This window comes from Pipistrellus hanaki (assembly GCF_964339955.1).
Source record: "Pipistrellus hanaki genome assembly, chromosome: 5".
NCBI classification, from domain to species: Eukaryota; Metazoa; Chordata; class Mammalia; order Chiroptera; family Vespertilionidae; genus Pipistrellus; species Pipistrellus hanaki.
The window spans coordinates 58,458,080-58,483,253 of NC_140507.1; the positions used below are offsets into that span (position 1 = coordinate 58,458,080).

The 25,174-nt window shown below is 37.9% G+C and overlaps 1 protein-coding gene across 1 annotated transcript in view; it reads right to left on the reverse strand.

Moving 5' to 3' along the window:
• Positions 1-25,174, reverse strand: part of RXFP1 (relaxin family peptide receptor 1) — an 81,252-nt gene that overhangs the window by 34,326 nt on the left and 21,752 nt on the right. Inside the window, exons 3-5 of the mRNA XM_084884165.1 lie at positions 14,594-14,731; positions 4,262-4,360; positions 153-258 (exon numbers count right to left, since the gene is read on the reverse strand). Coding sequence (XP_084740291.1) covers positions 153-258; positions 4,262-4,360; positions 14,594-14,731 — 343 coding nt within the window. The remainder of the gene's footprint in view (positions 1-152; positions 259-4,261; positions 4,361-14,593; positions 14,732-25,174) is intronic.

The window sequence follows — 25,174 nt, forward strand, 5'->3', positions numbered from 1 at the left end:
GCAAAATAAATATCAGCAACCAGAATCGAGCATGGAGCAATGACATGATCTTTGAGTAAAAATGTACTATATCAAGAATGACAAGGCTTTAATTATGACACAGTTTTCCAAGGACTGTTCTGGCTCAGGCAAAGCCATTATTTTCTACTTACATGGAGGTCACATTTGAAGAAACTGATGGAACAGCTCGTAATTTGGACTCATCACAGTCAAGCTGTAAATCTCGGCAAAGGCATTTCATGGGCACAAAACTGACGGCTGAATAAAGAGGAGGAGAGTAAGACATGAGGACAGTGAGGGACCAGGAACTGGAGGGTAATGGAAAGTAAGAAAAAGCTATGAAAATTATTTAGTACAAAGTCTATCTTGTTTTACCTAAGCAATTCAGTCAGTGCTTTAAATTAAGGTTCCAAAGTTTGCTTTTAACTTGAACATTACATAGAACTAAAACATTAAGATATAAAAATATACAGGTTTAAATAGCAGACTGCAATTCTCCTTTATTTTATTTTTATTTTTTAATTTTTGCAAATAAATGAAATCATCTGCTCTTGCTTACCTCAGGAGAAAAGCTAATCTGAGGGAGATATGATAGTGTGTGACGGCCTTTAATGTCCACATTAAAGCTGCTACTTAAGAATAAAGTGTTTACTGACAATATAATCAAATCGTTAATGGAAGACTAAATCATTTTTAACTACCATGCAGGCAGAGAACTAAATGCTGAGCTATAGTGTTGGTAGATTTTTTTTTTCTCCCTTGAAAAATTCAGGAGTTTTTCAAAGGATTTTTAAAGTGATCTTTTGGCTTTTGTAGGGATGCAAGAATGTCTAAAATGTCATTTATGGGATTGAACATATTTTTACACAAAGCTATTCTCTTCTTACTGATGGGTGTAGGAAAGAGGGAGAATGAGATACATGCCTTTGGTTATCATGTGGGGCTACAGTGATAGTCTTAAAGATGAGACCCAATATTCCTAAAGTCTACATGAGACTTGCAGTCATGCGCTCATCAGCTAAAGAATAAAATGAGATTATTACTAGGTGTAATAAATCTAGTCTGATTCCTGCCTCTGTGAGCAGTAGATGATTACTGAGAGCAAGGAGGAATGCTCCCCTTCTATATTTGCTTTGAAGCCCTGAACTGTGCAGCAGAGGTTAAGGTTACAGGCTCCAATGTCTACAGAGAACAGGCAAAGTAGGTGTAGACTGTGTCCAGATGACCCAGTGGACCACTTCTCCTAATCATTCCCATACTGAGCTGGGAAGATGTGTAGCTAAGCCAACCAGCTTCATCCAAGATTCAGGACAGTGTTTTCTACACAATTACCTATTTAAAAATGATAACAGCGAACAACATTTTAAAAGATCGTAGGAGGATGCTCCTGCTTGCAGGCCTCCGTTGTGACTTTCACAGTAGAGCTTTCAGAGACTGGAACTGTGTCTTAATGGCAGAGTAGAGATTCCGTGACAAAGCTGGTGGTGACTGCTCACCAGCACGATTGGCTGCAGCCTTGGAAATAGTAACGGGTCTCCTTGGCTCAGATACTGGCTGGTGACAGCTGCACTTCCTCTCCTCCCAAATAACTCGCAGACACCTTTACAAGACCACGAGAGATCAAGACGATAGCTTAGGATATGTGTTCTTTGTAAACAGAGCCTCTGCCAAGAACTAAACAGCTTTATAGTGGTAAGTGACCGCTTTGGTTATGAATCTCTGAAAACCGATTCTGTCTCCTCACATAAAAGCCATTCCAGCGTGAGTGTGTTTATGTTGTGGGGAAGGAGTGGTGAGGGTTTGGCAGGAAGATGAAGGTCCTGAGAGTGAGAGTAAGAAGGGCAGTGAGATTAGCTTAACTCCAGTGGTTATAATATGGTTGTGCTTTTAGATTATGCTAAAATGCTAATTGAAAACATGACAAAAATGGTTTGAACAGGAAATTTCACTATGCTAAAATCGAAAAGGATGAGCAATGCACCAGCTAGTTAATGAAATTATGGCTGAGTAAAAATTCTTTCCAAATCTCTGCACTTTCCAAATCCCTCAAATATAAACTTTATTAGTACATTAGTTAACAGTAGATATATGTTTTTTGTGGCACTCTTCTTGAGAGGTACACTTTATAAATGCGAGCTCACCACATTCTGTCATTCAGCCAAAAATGATTATTAGCCATCCTCGGTTTAATTTCCAATAAATCCTTATAACAATCTGATTCAGATAAAGTGGCACAATAGGAACCTTAATTCAAGTATCACTTCCAAATTTTATACTCCACTTTCTATCCCATTTTACATTGCTTGCTTTTTGGAAAAAAATATATATATATTTGATTGATTTTTTACAGAGAGGAAGGGAGAGGAATAGAGAGTTAGAAATATTAGTCAACTGCCTCTTGCACATCTCCTACTGGGGATGTGCCTGCAACCAAGGTACATGCCTTTGACCGGAATCGAACCCGGGACCCTTTAGTCCGCAGGCCGATGCTCTATCTACTGAGCCAAACCTGTCAGGGCCATTGCTTGCTTTTAAGTTTCAAAAAGATATTTAATTATTACCACCTCTCCTTGAATTGTGTTTAAAAATAATTAAAATTATCTATTTGTTCTTTACTAAGTACTGATAAAAACTTATTGATACATCATTTATTGTATAGCTCCATTTCTGCTCTGTAGTATTACTTGTGACAACTTTATCTCAGAGTTCAGGTTCAGGCAAAAATTAATTTCTCTTGCTTACTTGATCGATTTCCCTCCCATTTGTTTGTTTTTACTTTAGAAACCAGACTATGAAAGTCATGTAGCCCATTTCCCTCTTCTTTGACCTAATGACTACCAAATTCAGAACTAAGCTTTGGATACAACTACTGAACTTTTCTCTGTGAAGATTACCTTATTTTCCTTTTCCATTCCTTTTTCTACTCACCACTGAATTTTTGTCATTTATGTTATGTTAATGGTTTAAGTTTGTTAATAGCCATAGTTTTATCTTGAACTGCCTAAAAGCCTTTTGGGAATAGGTGAGATATAAAAAGATTCAATTAAAATTTAAGATATGAAAAGTATACATAAAACAAAACGAAAAGAAAAACTATGTTTTGAGAAATGTGGCTTAATCCATTGTCATTTTTTCATTATATTAATTTTTTTCTTTCCCCAAAGCTTTTAGTTTTTCAGTGATCTAGTAATTTGGTCTTCATATTCTGGGAAACAACGTGAGGCCGAGACAGATTGCTGAGCAGCCTGTGAGACTTACTCGAAGAATGTACACTCCCTTAAACTGGGGATTGCTAGTACTGTAGTTTTATTAATCTCATTTGAGTAGTAAAGGCAGAAATGCTAAAAATGAAAACAAAAGCTATAATTTACAATTTGTGGTAGAACATAAAAATAGTAAAGTAACCCAACCCCTGCTTTTAACTGAAGGTTTATTTTGTTTAAATGTTTTTATTGATTTGAGAGAGAAAGGGAGAGTTAGAGAGAAATAGAAACATCAGGGATGAGAGAGGGATCTACTGGGAATGGAGCTCACAACCCGGGCATGTTCCCTTAACTGGAATTGAATCTGGGACCCTTCAGTCCACAGGCTGAGGCTCTATCTACTGAGCCAAACCAGCTAGGGCTCAACTGAGGTTTTGAATAGCTAGAATCAACATTACAATTCCAAGGTGCAAATTTACATTGGCACAATTTATTAGAATAGACTAAATTTATTTAAAAGAATTATTCATGTAGATCTTCCTGATCTAAAGTATTAAAGGCTTAATCCTCAAGGTTATACCCTCCAACACTGCCTCTAGTGTTTTTGTAAGTTTTTGATATATCATTCTGCATGGTAGGTTATAATTAATAAGGCCTTTTTTTGTAGCTCTAAATCATAGTTTAGACCTCAGAAGATTTTTCACTTACAAGCATTAAAATCCAAATAGCTTTTATGCTCTTCTATTTTCAGTTTCCTTTATATTGGAGTTTATAGTGACTGTAAAAAGGAGACATATAAAATGGCCATCTTGACTGACAGTAATCTTATTTACAACAATACCTAGCATGATTTATTACTTTTACAGTTAAGATCCCTGAGTCATTTTTATATAAAATTCTCAAATTAAGACTGCATATCTAATAGAGTTTGCAACAGGAAAACTATAACTAGCCTTTTTTTTTTTTTTTTTTTTTTTTTAAATGTTGGGTCCAACTTTTAAAGACATGGTGCCTCATGAATTCATGAAACAGGAGACTCAACCCCTCCGGTTACTTACAGCATTTCGGTGTTTCAGACTCAAAGAGGTATGGGAAGGCCGTTTTGTTGTAATTGATAAAATTTTTCTCAATTTGAAAAACCCATCCATTGTTGTCTCCTAAAATAAAAATGAGAGAGCAGAAACGTTCAAGAACACGGAAACATTCTGGCGTATTGGGGAAATAGGTTCTCCTTTAAAATTAATGAGTGGCCAAAACCAGTTTGACTCAGTGGATAGATCGTTGGCCTGAGGACTGAGGGTCCCAGGTTTGATTCCGCTCAAGGGCATGTACATTGGTTGCGTGCACATCCCCAGTAGGAGGTGTGCAGGAGGCAGCTGGTCAATGTTTCTCTCTCATCGATGTTTCTGGCTCTCTACCCCTCTCTCTTCCTTTCTGTAAAAAATCAATAAAATATATTTTAAAAAATAAAATAAAATTAATGAGTGATTCTCAAACTGAGTGAGATAAACATTTTCTGGGAACTTGTTACAAATGTGAATTTCTGGGCTCCACTTCTACAGATTCTGATGTTATATGTCAGAGATGGGTCTTCTAGTCTCCATATTTAATAGATATTGGAGGTGATTCTTTGGGCCATACTTTAAGATACAGTACTTTAGATGTACTGAAACATGACACACTATTCTTGGCATGTTTTAAAAAATATATATATTTTATTGATTTTTTACAGAGAGGAAGGGAGAGGGATAGAGAGTTCAAAACATCGATGAAAGATTTTTTCTGCACACTCCCCACTGGGGTTGTGTCCACAACCAAGGTACATGCCATTGACCAGAATTGGACCTGGGACCCTTCAGTCTGTTCTTGGCATGTTACTTATGATTCCCTCTATCTTCTTCAATATGAAAACTGATGTTTGTCCACATGGCCCACACACAGGGGACTAATGGACTGCAACTAACTTAATGCCAAACCAGACCTGGCTGTAACATGGAACAGAAACTCTGGTCACTGGCTTTGCTTTTAGCTTTACTGTATTTTCAGCTACACTTCTTTTAGGACTGGATTAGGGAAAGGGCACTTTGGAAATCCAGGGATATAATTCCACGCAAATAAAATCACTCTCCTCTCATGATTTTTATCAGGGGAGTTTCAGAAAATTCTTTTTCTTGGGATATCGTAAAGACCTCCCCAACCCCAGCACTCAGTGGGAAAAGGGATACTTCAACTTCCCTGGTAACAAAAACACATGTATCTCCCCCTCTTTTTCCTAAGCTCCAAGGGCCCTTCTTCTACTTCTTTAACTTTCTAAATAAACTTTCCCTTATTAAAAAAAAAGAAAAAAAAGGGAAAGTCCAAGTTTCTTGAATGCACTAATTTGTCATGGTGCTGTGTTAGGCTTTTTAAAGTAGTTTCCCAGGATTCTCCTGAGAAGAGAGTTCTGTGGTAACACATGTGTGAGAAATACTGCATTTTCTCTCCCCACAAGGAGTTAGTAATACATGCTAGTATGATGAAAGGAGGACTCAGGCAGTAAAGAAATACCTTTAATTTTGTTTAACCCTTTTAATAAGATACCACACAGTTTGGAAAGTGTTTGCTTTTGCGTTTGCACAAGAGAGAGTAAGTTTAGCTCAGTACTTTTCAAAGTGTAGATCCAGGACCAGCAGTTTCACCATTTCTTTTGGACTTCAGTGAAAAGCAAATCCTTGGGCTCCACCCCAGGGGCACTGAAACAGAAACTCTGTAAACGAGGCCCAGCAACCTGCATTTGAACAAGTCCTGCAGCTGCTCAGATGCCCGCTGAAGTTTGAAAACCACTAGGCGAGACTAATTCATTAACTGAAACCACAGTGACACTTCTATAACTGGACTAAGGGAAATGTGACTTAGGAAACCCAGGGAAGTAAATCCTCGGAAATAAAAATCCCTCATCCTCCTGTGTGAATCTGAATTGATGATAAAATCATTTGCACTGGGAAGGGAATCATTTCATAACATTAACAGGTGTGGTATTCACCTTTGGTGTTCACTAAAATGCAGATTCATGGACCTCACCAGTCCCCAGAAGACTCTTCTGCAGCTTGTCCTCAGAGTTAGCTTCCCACAGGCTCCCATAGATGTGCAGAAGCCTGGTCCCCTCGATGTTTGGATTTTGAAAAATCAAATGTTGAGGGACTTGTGCATCTGTCAGCGAGGAGGCCAGAACAAAGGAGGGTGGGATGATACTGTTTGCTAAAATGGTCTCTTTTATTTAAATGTAGGCATAAATTCTATTTGTTATAAAGTGTATGCATGCTTTATGGATGAATGAATTAAGTAGGTGGTTAATCTACAAAGTTCAGATTTATGCAAAGCCGAGCATTCCCGATTCCAAGACATTTACTCAATTGTCAGCACCCATTCTTGGGGCATAGTGGAGTATATTTTTCTCAGAAAGTGCCTGGGCCATTAGAACAAACCTCTGGATGCTGCCTGACCAGACAGAGCAATTCATCAAACTAGTTGTATGGAATGTCCCTAGTTTGGAATTATGGCAGCAGTTTGCTGGGCAGAATGCCTTTACCTCTTTTGGGGATCTTAGTGATACTACTGTAATGAACTAGTTATTAATAATAAGAAGGGACAAAGGGAAGACCAAATATTATAGGTATGTCATTTGTGCAGCTTCGTGATGGACTGATGAACTGCTGTTAGCCTGATGCTGAACTGGGTCCAGATCCAACATGGAAAGAAAACTCTGGACACTAGCTCTGCTTCTAGCTCTACTGAAACCACAGTGACACTTCTATAACGGGACTAAGGGAAATGGGACTTAGGAAACCCAGGGAGGTAATTCCCTGGAAATAAAACCCCTCATCCTCCTGTGTGACTCTCAGAAAATTCTTTTTCTTGATGTATATTATAAGGACCTCATCCCCAGGACCCAGTGGGAGTGTGGACACCTCAATTTCTCCGATAACATTAGTATCTTAGGAAACAACCCTTTGAAGAAATTAAGGAGTATGCCATTATCTTGAGCCTATTTTGAAGAACATTGAGGCCATTTAAGCAACTGAATTTTGTGTCCTATCTAGTAGAAAGTGTCCTGAGATGGAAAATCCTTGTGGAGTTAACTCAAATATCATTTGAGCATTGTTGGATAAAAGATAAATAAAACTGAGGTCAAAACATATTTATAGAAAAGTCAAGGGTTCAGCTACTTAAGTATTTCCAATGCTATATTGAGAATGATGAATAGAAAAGCAATCATTTTTTTGCACACACAATGTATGGTTGTATATTAACACACATAGTTATGATCCATGCCACTTTTTTCCCCTGTATTTTTAACCCCCCCAAAAAACAAACCAGAAACTTTAATGCAATATTCCAAACCGAGAACAGTTAACTTCTACAACAAAGTGCCATCATTTTGATAGCTGTATAACAAGCTGCACGTAGGAAATAAAGGAATATTTAGTGTTTCAAATTTTTAAATGCAGGCCCAATTAACAAATAAAAGAGTTCTTGAGTGTACTTGAAATATTCTTATAACTTCACTTTAAAATCTATATATATATATGTACTAAGTAGCTAGATTATTATGATCTCTGAACGCATAATAATCTGGCCACTCAGTGTATATCCTAACATGCAAATTGTCTCATTGACCAGTTCAACCAGCAGGCAGGCTGGCCAACTGCCTATGTCCCCTTTCCCTGGCAAGGCTGGCCAGACCACACCCATGCATGAATTCATGCACCGACCTTTAATATATATAATAACACACACACACACACACAAACACACACACACACACACACACACACACACTCTGAGTGGCCAGATTATTATACATTCAGAGATCACAATAGCCTGGCCACTCAGTGTATGTATAATCACTATTACACTGATTAATAAATGCTGCTTATCTAATTTTCATAGCTTAGTAAGTGCCAAGCCAGGGACAGGAACATATTTTGGGGCATTAACAAAGTTTTTCTTCCCTTGAATTCCTTGCACTCTCTGCCCCTTTTCCTGTAACTGGAAAGCTAAAGTTTTCCACTTTCGTTGCCTTGGAAAATGGATGACGCAGAAGCTTGCAGATAAGAAAGGAGTCAAATTTTAGTATGTGCTTTTCAAAGGCCTAGGTTTGGGCATTGCTAATAGATTTGGAAAAAAAGAAAAGAAAAGTGGGCTTTGCTATTTTTTAGGCTAGACAAGAAGCGTGGACCAGTGAGGGAGAGTAGAAGGGTCTTCTTTCCCTTCCTTCTTTCTGGGCTGAATCTGGGGGAAACCATAAACTCTAACCTTATTACTTTTGTAAGACTCTATTTCCATATACAGTCACATTCTGGAAGTCTAGGGGGACATGAATATTTAGCAGATACTAACCTACTGCACCACCCAAAATGTATTAGAAGAGGTTTCCATCTCCCCTATGGATTATGGACATACTAACATGGAAACAGAGTGACCTTGCTACTTCTATTCTGGTCAAGGGCACATGCCTGGGTTACAGGCTTGATCCTCAGTGTGGGGTGTGCAGGAGGCAACCCATCAATGATTCTCTCATCATTGATGTTTCTATCTTTCTCTCACTCTCTCTTCCTCTCTGAAATCAATAAAAATATATTAAAAGAAAAAAAAAAAAAAAGAAACAGAGTGACCAATGTATTCACCCTTTTCCAGTAGACAAGGCTGCTAAAGTGCAGAGCAGATGAGGGCTATTCAAAGAGAGTCTATAGAGGCAAGGAATCAGAACTCTCGCCTAAGGGTGGAGTAAGTAATACAACCTGCCAACAGCAAGGGCATGAGGTGGGGTGTTCTAACTGCAACAGGGAACTTTCTTTGTACAGCCATCCATTTATAATGTAGAAAAAGGAATGCTAGCAAATTGTAATCTGGAAATGCAAATGGATCCTTTAAAAATATTCAGGTATAGCAAATAAACTCCTCAGCATCTAACAATTTAATGCTACGTTAATAATTTATTTTTACTACTAAGCACTCAGTTTAAAATAGATATAAATGATTCCTAAATGAGAGACCTCACATTTTTGTAATATTATATTTCCTTTGGTAAATACCCAGATGTATTCTCTGAAGTAGCTGAGAATATTAACTGAAAAAGTAAAAGGTCCCTCTTTTTGGATTTGTCATTGTCACACCTAATACTGCTCTGATGATAATATCAAAAGGGGTAAGAGGAGAAAAATTGAACATTTCCATTTTGAAGTTTATCAGTAAGAATCAAAGTTATTATAAAAAAGGTGCAATCAACTATATATATATATATATATATATATATATATATATATATATATATAATTTTGTATTGCCCGCATATTTTAGAAAGGGATTCCTGTGAATTCAATGGAAAAATTTAAATCTATTGCTTTGGCTTACATTATGTCCATGAAAAATGTTCAATTATTTGATGTCTTATGCTTTTTGAGCTGAGAATTCTTTTTATATTCAGTAAAATGTTTCATTGTAGAGAAATTATGGGTTTTCTAGAAAACTAGAAACTTAATACTAAGAGTACTTGAAGATGTTGAGATAATACAAAAGTAATAGTCCTTTCTAAATATAATTAGTTCATATTATAGTTCAATATATAGGAGTCAATTTAATTTTTTGATCATGTTTCAGTTTTTTTCAGTGACTTTCTTAAATTTCATTACCACTATTTCCACTTGACTTATTTATCCATTTTAATAACTATTATTAGTGCCAATGTTTAAATAGCTTAAGAGACAAGGGAGAAGTTTTGAAGCTATGTTTTAAGATGTATTTTAAAAGATCTAATTAAGAAAAAAGTCTTCCCACCCATTAAAAATGATTTTTTTATTTGCCAATATACTATTCAGTTATAAATAACCACTTTAAAAGTGATTTTTAGCTATGTTTTAAAAATTTAAATGTTAATATATTGCATTTTACATGACTGTAAATATACTTAATATTGCTTATTCAAATAAGCCCAAGATTTCCATTTTCTAAAAGAACTAATTTTTTAACCATTTAATTAACATTGAGTAGAATTTAAATATGGTTGTCTTAAAAATGAACAGCCTGGGGAGCATACATTTCCCAAATACTATAAAATGAAGGAGAAAATTTCACAACTGGTGAAAAAAATTAAAGCAAGAAGAAATGACTATATCTCAGAATTTTTACTCTAATGATAGTGATGACAGCAGCATGACAACTGGCCATCTTTGAGATTTGGAGCAGAGTTAAATTTTTTTTTTTTTTTTTTGAGAGGGAGAGGAGATGACTATAACTAGCAGAGTGTCAGTTTTTCTTACAGAGACTAAAAATTTTAGATAACTGATAATAACAATTTAGTTTGTTTGCAAGCTAAAATGTTTAGATACCGTTTTGAAACCTTTATCCTAGTTTATTTCTGCTGTAGGTACCATTTTGCATGCATTTCTGATTTTTTGCTCACTTGAGTTTAGGTCAGTGGTCCTCAGAATCTACTGTGCATCAGGATGACATGAAGAGCTTGTTAAAGTATTGCTGAGCCAACAGTAGAGTTTCATACTGAATAGGTCTGGGCTGGGGCCTGAGAATATTCATTTCTAACTAATTTGTGTATGATGCTGATGGGTTTGGTTTAGAACTACGTTTGGGGATATGCTGGTTTAGTTGAATTTCTTTATTTTTTAAAAAAAATATGTTTTCATTGATTTTTTAGAGAGAGGAAGGGAGAGGAGAGAGAAACATTGATGAGAGAGAAACATCGATTGACCCCCTTTTGCACACCCTCTATTGTGAACCAAGCCTGCAACCTAGGCATGTACCCTGACCAGGAATTGAACCAATGTCCCTCTAGTTCATGGGTCCTTGCTCTACCATTGAGCACACCAACCAGGCTAGTTGCATTTAAGGAGAGCTATCTGATTCTGACCTAAGAAGATCAGGAACAGTTTTGCATAGTATTTGTTACATAGACATGTCTTTATAAGAGTGGTTGACTTGGTTTAAAGGAGAAAAGCATAGAGAAAAAGACAAGTATGTAATATTGTAGAAAGGGAAGTTGAGAGAGAAAAAAAAGGGATGAGGGACAGTCAGTCAGAAAGGCAGAATGAACATGGAGAGATGCATGAAAACAATGAGACAGAAAGAGAGAAAGAGAGAAGAGCCCACAACCTGCAGAGCTTGAAAAAAAACCCACAAAAACAAAAAAACAAAACAAAACAAAAAAACTCAAAAAACCAACCATCCAAAAAACATTGGGAGGAAGTCAAAGAGGTGAAAAAAAGAAAAAGAAAAAAAAAGAAAGAAAATAGATATATTTCTAATCTGATTTTGCTCTGATTAAGTATTGTTTTTACAAAAGTTAAGGTCATGCTTTTCATCAGAATTTAATTCTAAGTATAAAGAAATAGGCCTTAATTTTTTTTTCTAGTGTTATAGTCTCTCTATTAAAATTCACTAGGCCCTGGCTGGGTAGCTCAGCTGGTTAGAGTGTCGCCCTGATATGCCAAAGTTGTAGGTTTGAACCCTGGTCAGGGAACATACAAGAATCAACCAATGCATGCATAAATAAGTGGAACAACAAATTGATATTTCTCTCTCTCTTGCATGCACTCTCTCTCAATAAATAGAAATTTTAAATAAAAAAACTCATCAGGATTGAGAGTACTGGATATCATTAAGGGCCAAATACACAAGTCTACCAATTTATCTTCTTTCAAAATAAATTATAGTTGCATTTTCAGATGTGGAAAAGCTTACCCACCTCCTGACTAACTATCCCAGAGTCAGTAGGATACACACATACACACACACACACACACACACACAAACACGTACATTTACATTTAACTATAAAATCAAGAGTGTAGAAAACTCATTTCTTCAGACAGTAGCTACTATTTCAATAAGATAGTAAATACATAAACCATGGTTATTCCTAGAAGTACTTAACTTGTTTAACAGACAGGAAAAAAGTCCTGCAGCTGGAGACTCTGAGTCAACCAAGTGTCAGCATTAAAGCTTGTGGGAAAAGCAATGATAACAGCAACTGTGGTAGAATTTGCCAAAGTGGCTTCAAATGTTGTCTTCTCTCAACCCAAGCTCCTTGCAGTGTGACTGCAGCTGCTCTCAGCGGGGAAGGGTCCCTCTCATTTCCTGAAATGTGTCTGGCCTGCGGACTTGCCACAGTAAGGATGGCGGTGGAAATCCACACCACATTTCTGAGCGGAGGTCAGGAGGCCTTGCAGACTCTCACTTCACTCCTGGGTGTCATGTGCCTACCCTGAGGACAAGCCCGCTTAGCCTGCGGGGGACCACAGCTGAGTCACCGGCTGTCTCAGCCAAGGTCCCAGGCAGGACAACCAAGCCGAAGCACAGAAAACCGCATGGCTGCTCTCAGACAAACCCAGCTGAGTGCTAACCACACAATTGCTAGCCAAGTAAGTGGTGACTGCTTACAACACAAAGTTTGTAATAGAGTTGTAGCTGACTCACACATCAGCTAACATTTAGTGAGGGCCAATTATACGTCATATACCCTGCTAAACATCTTTAGACACATTATCTTACTGAATCTTCTTAACATCCATGATGCAAATACTCTTATTATTCCCACTTTGGATAAAGAAAAGTCATTTTTGCCCTCCTTATGGCCAGGATTCATGCCCAGGCCTTCCAAGCCTCATCTCTAGACTCCAATGCCTCCATCGGAATGTGCTGGTTGGTGAATCTTGAGAAACTTACATAACTTCAAGAATTGTTGCTCTTGTTACTTGGACTCTTCAAATTTAGCACTAAGGCAGGAGTTCCCACCCCTGTCTCACAGAGAAATGACTTTTGGAGTTGAATTGGCTGCTCCCACCAGGTTCCCTTCTCTGCTTCCTGCTACCATTTGCATTGGCCGGGAGCTCACAGGTCACTTTCCCTATCTGAACCGCAAGCAGAAGGAAGGGGACGTGGTTGGCAGGGAGCAGACACTTTTATCTTAGCTTTAAAAAGTTTTTGTGTAGCATTTGGTTATTTTAATAAGATGATCCATCCACCTACCCATTTATCTGTAGAAAAGAACACATATATATAGGCATTTAAATCAAAGGTTACTATAGCTTAAGCTCAGCAGTTTAGCTGCTCTTGAGTTACTGCCACCATCTAGAGATGGCAGTCCAAGTTTAATTTCTTCAAGGGGGAGCATTAAAGAGTCTATGATACTAGAAGGACTGATAACAGCAAGGCCTCTTCAGTGTAACAGTTCTTTATGCGGCACTTAACAATGGTCGTGCGATGTCTTTGTCTTACTCAAATAGTCCCTTATTTTCCCAGGAGTGAGAAATGGCATTATTCTACATTATTAACCAAAGCTCATTTTCTCACTGGCAAATCTAGCCAGTTCAAGTTCTTCTATACATTTGTGTTTTTGAAGCTTCAGACATTTGAAGCAAGTCCTGACAGCCTTGTTTGCCCAGGTATACTAATTGGCCAGAAGCTTTATAGGATCATAAATATGGTTGCTAAATAGTAGGTTAGCTGGACTTAGTTTGTGTGTGTGTGTGTGTGTGTGTGTGTGTGTGTGTGTGTGTGTGTTTAAGGAGGTCTCATTTTTCCTTCATAACTGCAGTAAGCAAAAGATAAGAAAAACAGAAACACTTAGTGAGTACCTGCTATATGCCTGCACACTTACAATCTTTTACATTTAATCTTCCCAAATTCTTTTAGTTTAGATACAATTTTTGAATGCTTTTATCACATGAGGAACTGAGGCAAAGAGAGGGTAAGAAACATTCTCAAGTATGGATATTGGTTATTGTATTTAGGCTCAAAGTGAGCAGTCTGGCTCCTGTGCCTATATTCTCAGTTTCCATTCCATCCCACCTCCAAGACAGTAACCAGGCAGGTTCTCTCATTAAAAAAAAAATTACTATGTGCACAATCACCACTTTCCTGAAATATTGGCTGTGATAGTAATACATAGAAAAGAATGGAATTTTTTAAAGGGAGGGGTTGAGTGGCTCCAGCCACTTTATTTACTTTTTAAATGTATTTTTATTGACTTCAGAGAGGAAGGGAGAGAGAAAGAAACATCAATGATGAGAGAGAATCGTTGATCAGCTGCCTCCTGCACGCCCCACACTGGGGATTGAGCCTGCAACCCAGGCACGTGCCCTTGACTGGAATTGAACCTGGGACCCTTCAGTCCGCAGTCCGATACTCTATCCACGGAGCCAAACCAGCTAGGGCAAGAATGGGTATTTTAAACTAATGGAATAAATGTAAGATTTCCTTAAGTGACATATATTTTGTATTTCTATGTAGTTTTCTCTCTGCCTATTTCTATCTTTGTTACAAGAGGTCTTAGGACTTCATGATCAGTCAGTCCTTTTGCCCCAGATTCTTGCTGTGACTACAGGCACTTCACTCACCACAGTTTTCTTCATCGGCCTGGTTCCCACAGTCATCCACGCTGTTACAATGAAGATATTGAGGCAAGCACTTGGTGATGTTCCCACAGGGGAAATAGCCGAGGGAGCACTTGACCTCCTGTCCACCCCCATGAGAAACTGTGGTGAAGAAAGTGGAGACAAGTTTAATATGAAGGCATTGCAAAAAAGTGGTCCCCCAATAGTTTATAACCATTTGGTCTTCTCACCCCGGTGTTACCCTTACTGTGTGGCATCCTCACCTTGCTTCCTAGCATCTATTTTCCAAGAACCTCCACTCCAATAGAATGCTCTTTCCCACATTCTCCGAAGATGCCAGGATTCTCCCCTCTTTGCATGCTCCTTCCCACCTGGAATGCCCTGCCCAGTCCTCTTTTTCTTTCTTCTGTGAAATGCCTGCCAATCTTTTATAGTTTAGCTCAACTCTCCTCTTCTCTTTCGAGATTGGTTTAGCCAGTCATGTAAACAAATCAGGAATTTATTGCATTCTTACTGTCAGTTCAGAATCAAGGATGGTCTGGGACTAGAGGGAGGAAGACATAGAGGAGAGAGGGATGCACATGCCTTGTGCTCTTCCCTATACTCTCCTAAGGGGAAGGCCCTGTGCCTGCAGTGCTGAATGGAACAGAGTTCCTGCTCTTTCCAGATTGGCTTGTTGTTTTTTTTGTTTGTTTTTTTGTTTGTTTTTCCCCACTTAACAACATGTATTTAAGGTTTTAACATTTCTTTCATGGCTTAGTACCTCCTTTGTTTTCAGTGCTGAATAATATTCCATTATTCAGTGCTGAATAGTATTCCATTATGGTAAACAAACATATACCATAGTTTATTTATCCATTTACCTACTGGAGAACATTTTGGTTGTGCCCAAGTTTTGGTAATTATTATTTTTTGTTAATCCTCACCTGAGGATATTCCCCCCCCCCCCCATTATTTTTTTAGAGAGAGTGGAAGGTAGGGAAGGAGAGGGAGAAGGAGAGAAAGAGAAAGTGAGAAACATTGATGTCAGACACACATTGCCTGATTGCCAGGGATCCAATCTGCAACCTAGGTATGTGCCCTTGATTGGGAATGGAACCCTCAACCCTTCGGTGTGCAGGCAGACACTCTAACCATTTAGCAGATGGGCCAGGGCCAAATTTCGGTGATTATGAATAGAAATGCTATAAATATCCCTGTGCAGGTCTTTGTGAGGACATAAGTTAACTATTTCATTTTAAAAAATTTATATATTAATAATTTCAAAGGTTATTATAGACACCAGTATAATTCTGTTGCTTATTTTGCTTACCAACTTTGTAAATCTTTGTCATATTCTAGAATAATTGTTAATCATAAAGAAATAAAATCAGGAGAATCCAAGATGGCTGCTCGGGTAGGCAACTAGCCGCAGCCGCACACAACAATTTTAATAAAATACAACTAAAATATAAAAAGGACATTACCCAGAACTACAGGAAAGTCGACTGACTGGAAATCCTACAACAAGAAGCAAGGAGAAAACCAGAAGGAAGCACGGAGGAGCTGTAAAAGCCTAAGGTACGGAGACACGCGGCGCACGCGAAGAGGACGGAGCCGTAGAGGGAGGCCGAGTGCCTGGCGGGCGTTCCCTAGCGGAAAGGAGATAAAACTCCGACTGTGCTGGGCCCCCGACTGCTCTGAACCCCAGTTCTGGGCCAGACCCCGGGGACTCAGGCTCAGCCATAGGGAGCTGGGCTGTAAGTCGGAACCCCGGGGAAGCGGAGAAAGGAGGTCCCGGAGGCGCGCACACTGCCCCCAGAGAAGGGACGGTCGGCTGTGCCACGGGATTGCCCTGACGGGAAGGAGACTGGGGCTCCAGACTGCTGTGAACGCCACCTCCAACTCCACTTCCAACTGAACTGAACCCCAATACCGGGCTCATTGGGGGAGAGCATAGACTGTTTGGCAGCAGGCGAAAATCGAGGGCACCTTTCTCTCAGAGGCGCCGGCAGCGAGCACTGAAGGACCCGCATAGGGCGGGGCTGACGGAAGCCAAAGCTGCAGGCTCCACCCTGAAACCCCTTCCCACCTGTAACTGCGAAATGCGGCAACAAAATAGATCACAAACGAAAGAAATGGAGGACAAAAAGCGTCTGGATATAGAGTTCAAATCTACGCTTATAAGGTTTTTCAAGAATTTCCTAGAAAAGATGGATAAGGCCTATGATGATATGAAAAGAGATCAACTAGAATTAATAAGGAGTCAACAGGAAATGATAAGGGATCAACAAGAAATAAAGAATACATTGTCTGAAATAAAAAATATTCTACAGAGTCCTAAAAACAGAAGGGAAGATCGCAAGAATCAAGTCAAAGATTTGGAACATAAAGAACCAGAAGACACTCCTCCACAGAAGCTAGAAGGCAAGAGAATCCAGAAAATTGAAGATAATGTAAGAAACCTCTGGGACAACTTCAAGCGAACCAACATCAGAATTATGGGGGTTCCAGAAGATGAGAGAGAGCAAGATATCGAAAACATACTGAAAGAAATAGTGACAGAAAACTTCCCCCACCTGGTGAAAGAATTTGACTTACAAGTCCAGGAAGCGCACAGAACTCCAAACAAAAGGAATCCAAAGAGGACCACACCGAGACACATCATTATTAAAATTCCAAGAGCAAAGGATAAAGAGAGAATACTAAAAGAAGCAAGAGCAAAGAAGGTAGTAACTTATAAAGGAGCACCTATACGATTGTCAGCTGACTTCTCAACAGAAACCATGCAGGCCAGAAGGGAATGGCAAGAAATATTCAAGGTGATGAATAGCAAGAACCTACAGCCAAAAATAAGCTACCCAGCAAAGCTATCACTCAGAATCGAAGGCCAGATAAAGAGCTTCACTAATAAAAAAAAGCTAAAGGAGTTCATCACCACCAAACCAGAATTATATGAATTGCTGGAGGGGGTTCTTTCAGAAGAGAAAGTAAACAAAGATAAAAATTATGAACAACAAATACGTAATTATCAACAAGTGAATCTAAAAACCAAGGAAATTAAAAAAATCTGATGAACAATATTAACTGTTGAATATAATAGAATCAGAGGTATGGAAGGGGAGTGGACTGACGATTCTTGGGGAAAAGGGGAGAGGGGGGCGTGGGAAGAGACTGAACATAAACTGTGCACCTATGGATGAGGACAATGGGGAGAGGGGAAAGGGCAGAGGGTGGGGTGGGAACCTGGTGGAGGAGAGCAATGGTGGGGGGTGGGGGGGAAGGAACATTTGTAATAATATGAAAAATAAAAACTTATTAAAAAAAAAAAAAAAAAAAAAGAAATAAAATCAGAATAGTTTGAACAGTTAATAAAGCTTATTATGTAAAAATCTATTTGTGGTCTATCATTAACTCATGAAAAGAATAAAAGTGGCTATTTCCTTGATAAGGAACAATGGGACATTTTAATAATAGAGCAAATGACATTCTTATTGAAAAGGAATTTATGTCAGGTTAGATAATTTGATAAAGGAAATAGTCAAATCTGTATAATAATGAGCTGTGTTGCAAACAATTTTCTTACATGTGAAATTATTATAAAATTATTTATTAATATTTTTTCAACAAATTGACCAAAGCAAAGTCAAAACAAAGATTTTTATATCACAGGACATAAAAAATGTAGAACATCACACATTTAAGAAGCCTCAATAAATAAACTGATCTGCATTGAGACTGGATTTTTATATACTGATTAAAATATAAAGATATAAATGATCAGAAAAAATCTTTGATGAATCATCTTCTTTCAGCCACATTTATTGTTTGAAGAGGTTTTAACTAGACATCTAGGTATATTCATTGATATGGGGGTATTCCTGCTACCAGGCCATTTCAGTGGACAGAATAGAAAATACATGCATAGTAATTTATATATATAACATTTACTTCTGTATTTTTCCCTCTTTAGACCTCTAGATACAAAAACTATGATTTCAAACACAATTCCTAGCCAACACTATAAAGTTCAGTCTAGGATTCTCTCTTTAAAATATTGGTATCTCCCTTCTCTAACAATGAGAAACCAGCTTTCTAAATTCTTATAGTTATTACCTTGACAAATCCACTTCTGCATGGGTGCCCTCCCCAATCCCATTCAGCTCCGACTCCCTATACTGGGCATCTTTCTGATGTGAGCACTCTCCTTGCCCTATTTGGGATCTGACACACTATGCCAGGCTCCCTCTGTGGACACCCTCCTCACCCCAGTGGGGCTCCAAAATTCCTCATCCCAGCACAGATGAATACCATTCTTTTATATATATATTGATTTCAGAGAGGAAGGGAGAGGGAGAGAGAGATGGAAACATCAATGATGAGAAAGAATCATAGATCCTCAGCCTCCTGCATGCCCCCTACTGGAGATCAAGCCTGTAATCTTGGCATGTGCTCTTGCCTGGAATGAAACCTGGGACTCTTCAGTCCACCGGCTGATGCTCTATCCACTGAGCCAAACCAGCTAGGGTTGAATGCCCTTTTCTTATTTGCCAAATGTCTTAAGACTCAGCTATTCAGGAAGAGAAGTGGTGGAGTAAAGGGCCAGTAAGTGATGTTAATAGGAAAATTTTGGAGAAATTGAAGGGGATGAGAATATGCCACCCTAAAATATGCCACTGTGGCATAAAGATTATTTTGAACTGAAGGCAATTGAGAAAAGGCATTGGGAGAGCGCTCTGCCTTCCCTCATCTACCTAAGAGCAGAGCATACATTCCCTTTGTGAAGGTGTTCCCCTTTCCTCTCCCACACCAGGAGAACAACCCTTATCATTGGGGATTGGAAAGTTGGCATTGGGATACATCTGAACAAGCCAACTTTACTTAAATAACATTTAAAAACATTTTTGTTGTTTTCAGAGAGGAAGAGAGAGGGAGAGAGAGATGAACCATCAATGATAAGAGGAAATCGTTGATTGGCTGCCTCCGGCACAACCACACCAGGGGTTGAGCCCAAAATCAGGTACATGCCCTGACCTGGAATCGAATGTTGACCTCCTGGTTCATAGGTCAATGCTCAAACATTGAGCCATGCCAGCCAGGCCTTAAATAACATTTTTATTCCATTGGTTTCCTATATGTTTACCTTCCCACAAGAAGCCCAAACCTTTCTTCCCTTTGTTTAGTCACTTCACAACTTGTTACCCTTTGCTAAAATGTTATATAAGCCTCAAGCCTAAGGCCTCTTTTGAGTTTTCATTTCTTTTATGAGGAATCTCTGCATATGTGACATTTTAAATATATTAATATCAATAAAGTTTATATACTTTCCACCTGTTAATTTGTCTTCGTTAGTTCCATTTGCGAGCTTTAGTTACAGAATAAATATAAGGGGATAGAAGAACATTTTTCTTCCCTTACAAAGTCAAAGTCAAAAGCAAAATCTAAAAAAGTGGAAAAAAAATTTTTCTCTTTACACTGTGATTTGTCATGAAGCTATGTCATTAAGAAAAATTATTAGCCATATTATTACAGCACTAATAAGTAGGAAAAATGATATCGAGTAACTCTGGCAAAGTTTCCCCCAGAGTTACACAAGAAATAGTTCATAGTGCAGCAATGAAACATGATAAAGGCAAGTAATCCAGCTAACTGCTGCCTGAAAGCTCACTGTTTTTGTCCAGCACTAACCTAAATATTTCAGTGGTTGACAATTTTAAATGGGAGAGAGAAAGAGAGTTTATATTTCAAGGCAGATTATCTTTACCAGACTGACACTTATAAAATCCCTGTGGCTTAAGTGCTAATGGGAATTCATCTTTTTATACCTCCCACTAGCTTCCAGACTCCCTGGCTGTAGCCTTGTCTGGGCCTGGATTTCCTGCAACCTCTATATTTCTTAGATCTTTCTCACGCAAAGTAACTTAGCCTTCTTCCAACATATTAAGGATAGCCAAACATCAGGGCCCACAACTCCTTTTTTTAAAAAAAATATATTTTTTATTAATATTTTACAGAGAGGAAGGGAGAGAGATAGAGAGCTAGAAACGTCTATGCGAGAGAAACTTCGACCAGCTGCCTCCTGCACACCCCCTACTGGGGATGTGCCCGCAACCAATGTACATGCCCTTAACCGGAATCGAACCTGGGACCTTTCAGTCCGCAGACCGACGCTCTACCACTGAGCCAAACCGGTTTCGGCCACAACTCCTTTAAAAGATGTGAGAAATTATAAAGAACAACGAAAACTTCCCCAATAAGTTTATCCAAAGGATCACAATGTGTGGCACTATTAGCATATGGGATGGAATATAAAAATAAATTGTAATTGAAATCAATTTTTTATTGCGGCAAAATGTAAATAACACATCAGAAGTACACACTTTAATGGCATTAAGTACATCACATTGTTGTGCAACCATCACTATTGTCCATTTACAGAATTTTTCCATCATCCTAAATTAAAAAAGAAAATGGCTAGATGCCACAAAATTTGTGGCAATGTCTTAACCATATATGTGTGGTGTAAGCCTGAGGGACTCTTCCATCCTTGCCAAAGGGAGTGCTAAGCTTCTTCCCTTTCATAGACTAGAAAAACATCTTGAATGACATAATCCCTTGAATGCAAAGCTGCCATGGTTACTACTATTTCACTTCAAAAGATGTATTCATACATTAAATAAATAGGAGAATAGCTATTCTCATATGACTACCTTACTGAGCAAATTGTATTGAGTCTTTGTAGTTCTTCCACTTTATATAAAACGGGAGGCCAAATGCACGAATTTGTGCAAGAGAAGGCCTCCCTCCCCTTTACTCCGGCTGCTGGCACTGGCTTCCCTCTGGCACCCTGGTCCTTGGTTTCCCTTACAGCCCCAGCTTTGTCTGGAAGGTCGTCCGGAAGAATGTCAGGTCTAATGAGCATATTACACTTTTATTATTATAGATATATTTTATTGTGGTAAGAATAGGTCATATGAGATATATCCTTTTAACAAATTTTCAAGTGCACAATATAGTACTGTTATCTGTAGGTACAATGTTGCACAGCAGATCTCTTTAACTTACTCATCTAACATAAGTGAAATTGTTTACCTGTTGATTAGCAATCTCTCATTTCCTCCAGCTCCCAGCCCCTGGAACCCAATATTCTACTCTCTGCTTTCATGAGTTTGACTATTTTAAATACCTCATATAAGTAGAATCATGAAGTTTTGTCCTGTGATTAGCTTATTTCATTTAGCATACTGTCCTCAAGGCTCATCCATGTTCTCATATAAAGCAGAATTTCTTTCGCAAAAGGTATTGGCATTTAAATGTGAAGGATCACTGTTTGCTTTAGATAAGATCCTTTAAGTGTAGTTGATATGCCAAGTTTCTAATAGTTTTGTATTTGAATTGGCATACATCTGAGCCTATAAAGGCTGCAAGTTGGATACTCTAATAACAAAATTGGTAAGAACAGACCTGATTTATTCAGAGCATTGAACCTCAACAATTTAGTAATTGTATTTCATAACTGAGGTTGAAACAGAGTGTGTAGTGGTGAAAACATGTGTCATTGTTTATTGACCAGCCAGAACATAATGCTTAACAACCCTTGGGAGAGTCCCATGTTCTCATGTGAAATTCAATTCTAGGGAGTTGATTTGTTATATAACCAAGAGTCATGAGGTGAAAGACAAAGGAGCTAAGCCCATGAAATTTCTGTGTTGTTCTTTACATGTGTCCTTAGTATGTCTCCAGTGTTGTGAGTGCAGACAGAGTCAGAGAAAAGATAGGAGATACTCAAACTCCACTGCAATATGTATTATGATTGTGGCCATGTCAGATGGAAGGAATAAGAAAAGAATGAGAATTTAATGTGACAGTGAAGAGATTAGTGAAGGAAGTTGGCCACAACTTTATTTGGGCACAGAACTCTGCCTAGTCAAATTAGGACATAAAATAAGAAAGTAATAAGTAAAAGGCAAAGATGTAACAGAAAAAAAATGTGAAAGACATTGAAATTGGACAAAAAAGATAAAGTTTCTTGAGACAGGTTATTTCCACCTTATATTGTTTTTGAACTATTTTACAACTCTAGTTCATAGAATATTTACAGTACGGATGAACGGAGTGGGTCCAGAGACATTGAACATGGAACAGAGTGAGGAATCTTGGAGGGAAAGCGGGGGAGGGTGGGTGGGAAATAATCAACCAAGAAACTTGTTGGCAGTGGGGCAGTGAGGACTTGGAGTGGGAGGTATAGGGACGGGCTGGAAGGGGTTAATGGGGGGGGCATATGCAATATTTTCAACAATAAAGAATTATTTAAAAAACTTATAGTAATGCAAATGACTCTTGTCCACAGTAATTAGATTGTGTGGGACAAAAACAGATTATAAGATACATTGATTATCAAATCTAAGTCATTTTTGTGTGTATTAAGCAAATTTACTTCAGCATTCCTATATATATATATATATATATATATATATAGGCACAATATATATGTATATACTATATATATATGTATAGGAATGAAGTAAATGATATATGTTTTTAAGTCTTTGAATCGATTGTAACATCTTATTGGTTTCCTCATCAGTAAATGAGTTAAATAAAGCCTTTGAGACATTTTAATTTTATATTTGTATGAAAGTCATAATTTTAACCCCTCCTCCTACTGCTTCTGTTTCCTTTTAAAATGTCATTTAATAGGTGTGGGAACCCATTGAGAACCCCAGAGTTGTTATGAAAGTTATTTTAAGCTGAAGGTTTTTGAGACTCAATAGATGCAGAAAGAAGCCTCCTGGGATCTTCCCTATCTGACTAACAGAAGAAACTTCTTGGAAATGAGGCTGTCAAAATCCCCTTCTCAGAAAGAATCTACTCTCAGGAAAGAGACCAAGAATAAACCTTGCCCAAGTGTCATGGCCAAGAGGAAGAGGGAAAGACTACTTGCATCTGCATATAGAAACATGATCACAAACTTTCTTAGCTCACCTTTGCTCTCCTAAAAACCTATTTGTCTGAAAGAAATTTACTTGTTTTTCCCTAGAAGCCTTTGCTTCCCCCTTCCTTTTCCTAAGTCAGGAATATAAACCTCTAAGTTTAAGCATAGTAAGCTAGCTTCTTTTATTAGCTCCTGTTGGGATACATACAAATAAACTTTCTCTCTTGTCATTCTTCCCTTTGTCACTTTAAGTCACAGGCCACAGGTACTGAACCTAAAAGGGCAGAGGAAAAAATTTTCCTCCCCTACACAGGTCTAACTTGAACATAGGAGATGACTTCATTTGAATAACCTTTTGCTTATTTTAAAATTAAATTTATTTAGTCCTTAAGTTGATAGCAAGCTCTTATCAGATAAGGAGGGAATAGATGAGATAGAAAAGTTTAAGAAAATGAGATATAGTGCAAATGTTGCTAGGTTATTTTACAGGGAAAATATGTACCTTAGAAGTAGAGGTATTTCTAATTACATTTTTGAAGGCTTTCTAGCCACAATAAATCAAATATTTTACATATCTGAATATATTAATGCATTGGGAATTAAAAAGACTAAGGTCAGAAAATCAACAATTTCAACAAATAATCCAATAAAAAAAATGGGCAGAGCTACCATATACCATGGGCTTTGGGTAATTTTGATATGTCAATACTAGTTCTTCAATTGTAACAAATGTACCTCTTTAATGCAAGACATTAATAAGCAGGGGGAACCTTAGGGGAGAATGGAGGAATGGGTGTATATAAGAACTTTTTGTATTTAATGCTCATTTTTTTTATATATAAATCTAAAACTGCTCTGAAAAAAAAGAAGGGCAGAAGGTCTGAATAGACACTTCTCTAAAGAGGACATACAGATGACCAAAAAATACTCAATGTCACTAATCATCAGAAAAATGCAAATTAGAACCACAATGAGATATCACCTCAGGACTGTCAGAATGGCTATCATCAATTAACAAACTACAAGTTCTTGGTGAAGAGGTGGAGAAAAGGGAATCCTCATGCACTGTTGGTGGGATTGCAGATTGGTGCAGCCACTGTAGAAAGCAGTATGGAGTTACCTCAAAAAATTAAAAATGGAACCGCCTTATGACCCAGTGATTCCATTTCTGGGCACTTATTTGAAGAAATCACAAACTCTAATTCAAAAGAATATATGCACCCCTATATTCATTGCAACATTACTTTAATAGCTAGGATATATTAGCAACCCAAATACCAATCAATAGATGAGTGGGATAAAAAACTGTGGAACTTATGTACAATTGTATATTACTCGGCCATAAAAAATATGAAGTCTTACCATATGCAACAGCATGGATGAACCTAGAAGATATTATACTAAGTCAGTTGAGAAAGACAAATACCATATGATTTCATTTACAAGTGGAATCTAAAGAACAGAATAAATGAACAAACAAAATTAAAACAGACTAATGGTTATTGAGAACAGACTGATGATTGCCAGACGGGAGGAGGTTGGAGGGGGATAGGTGAAAAAAGATAAAGGAATTAAGAAGTAAAAAATGTTAGTTAAAAAACAGTCACGGCCATATAAAGTACAGTAGAGAAAATATAGTCAATAGCATTGTAATAACTATGCATGGTGCC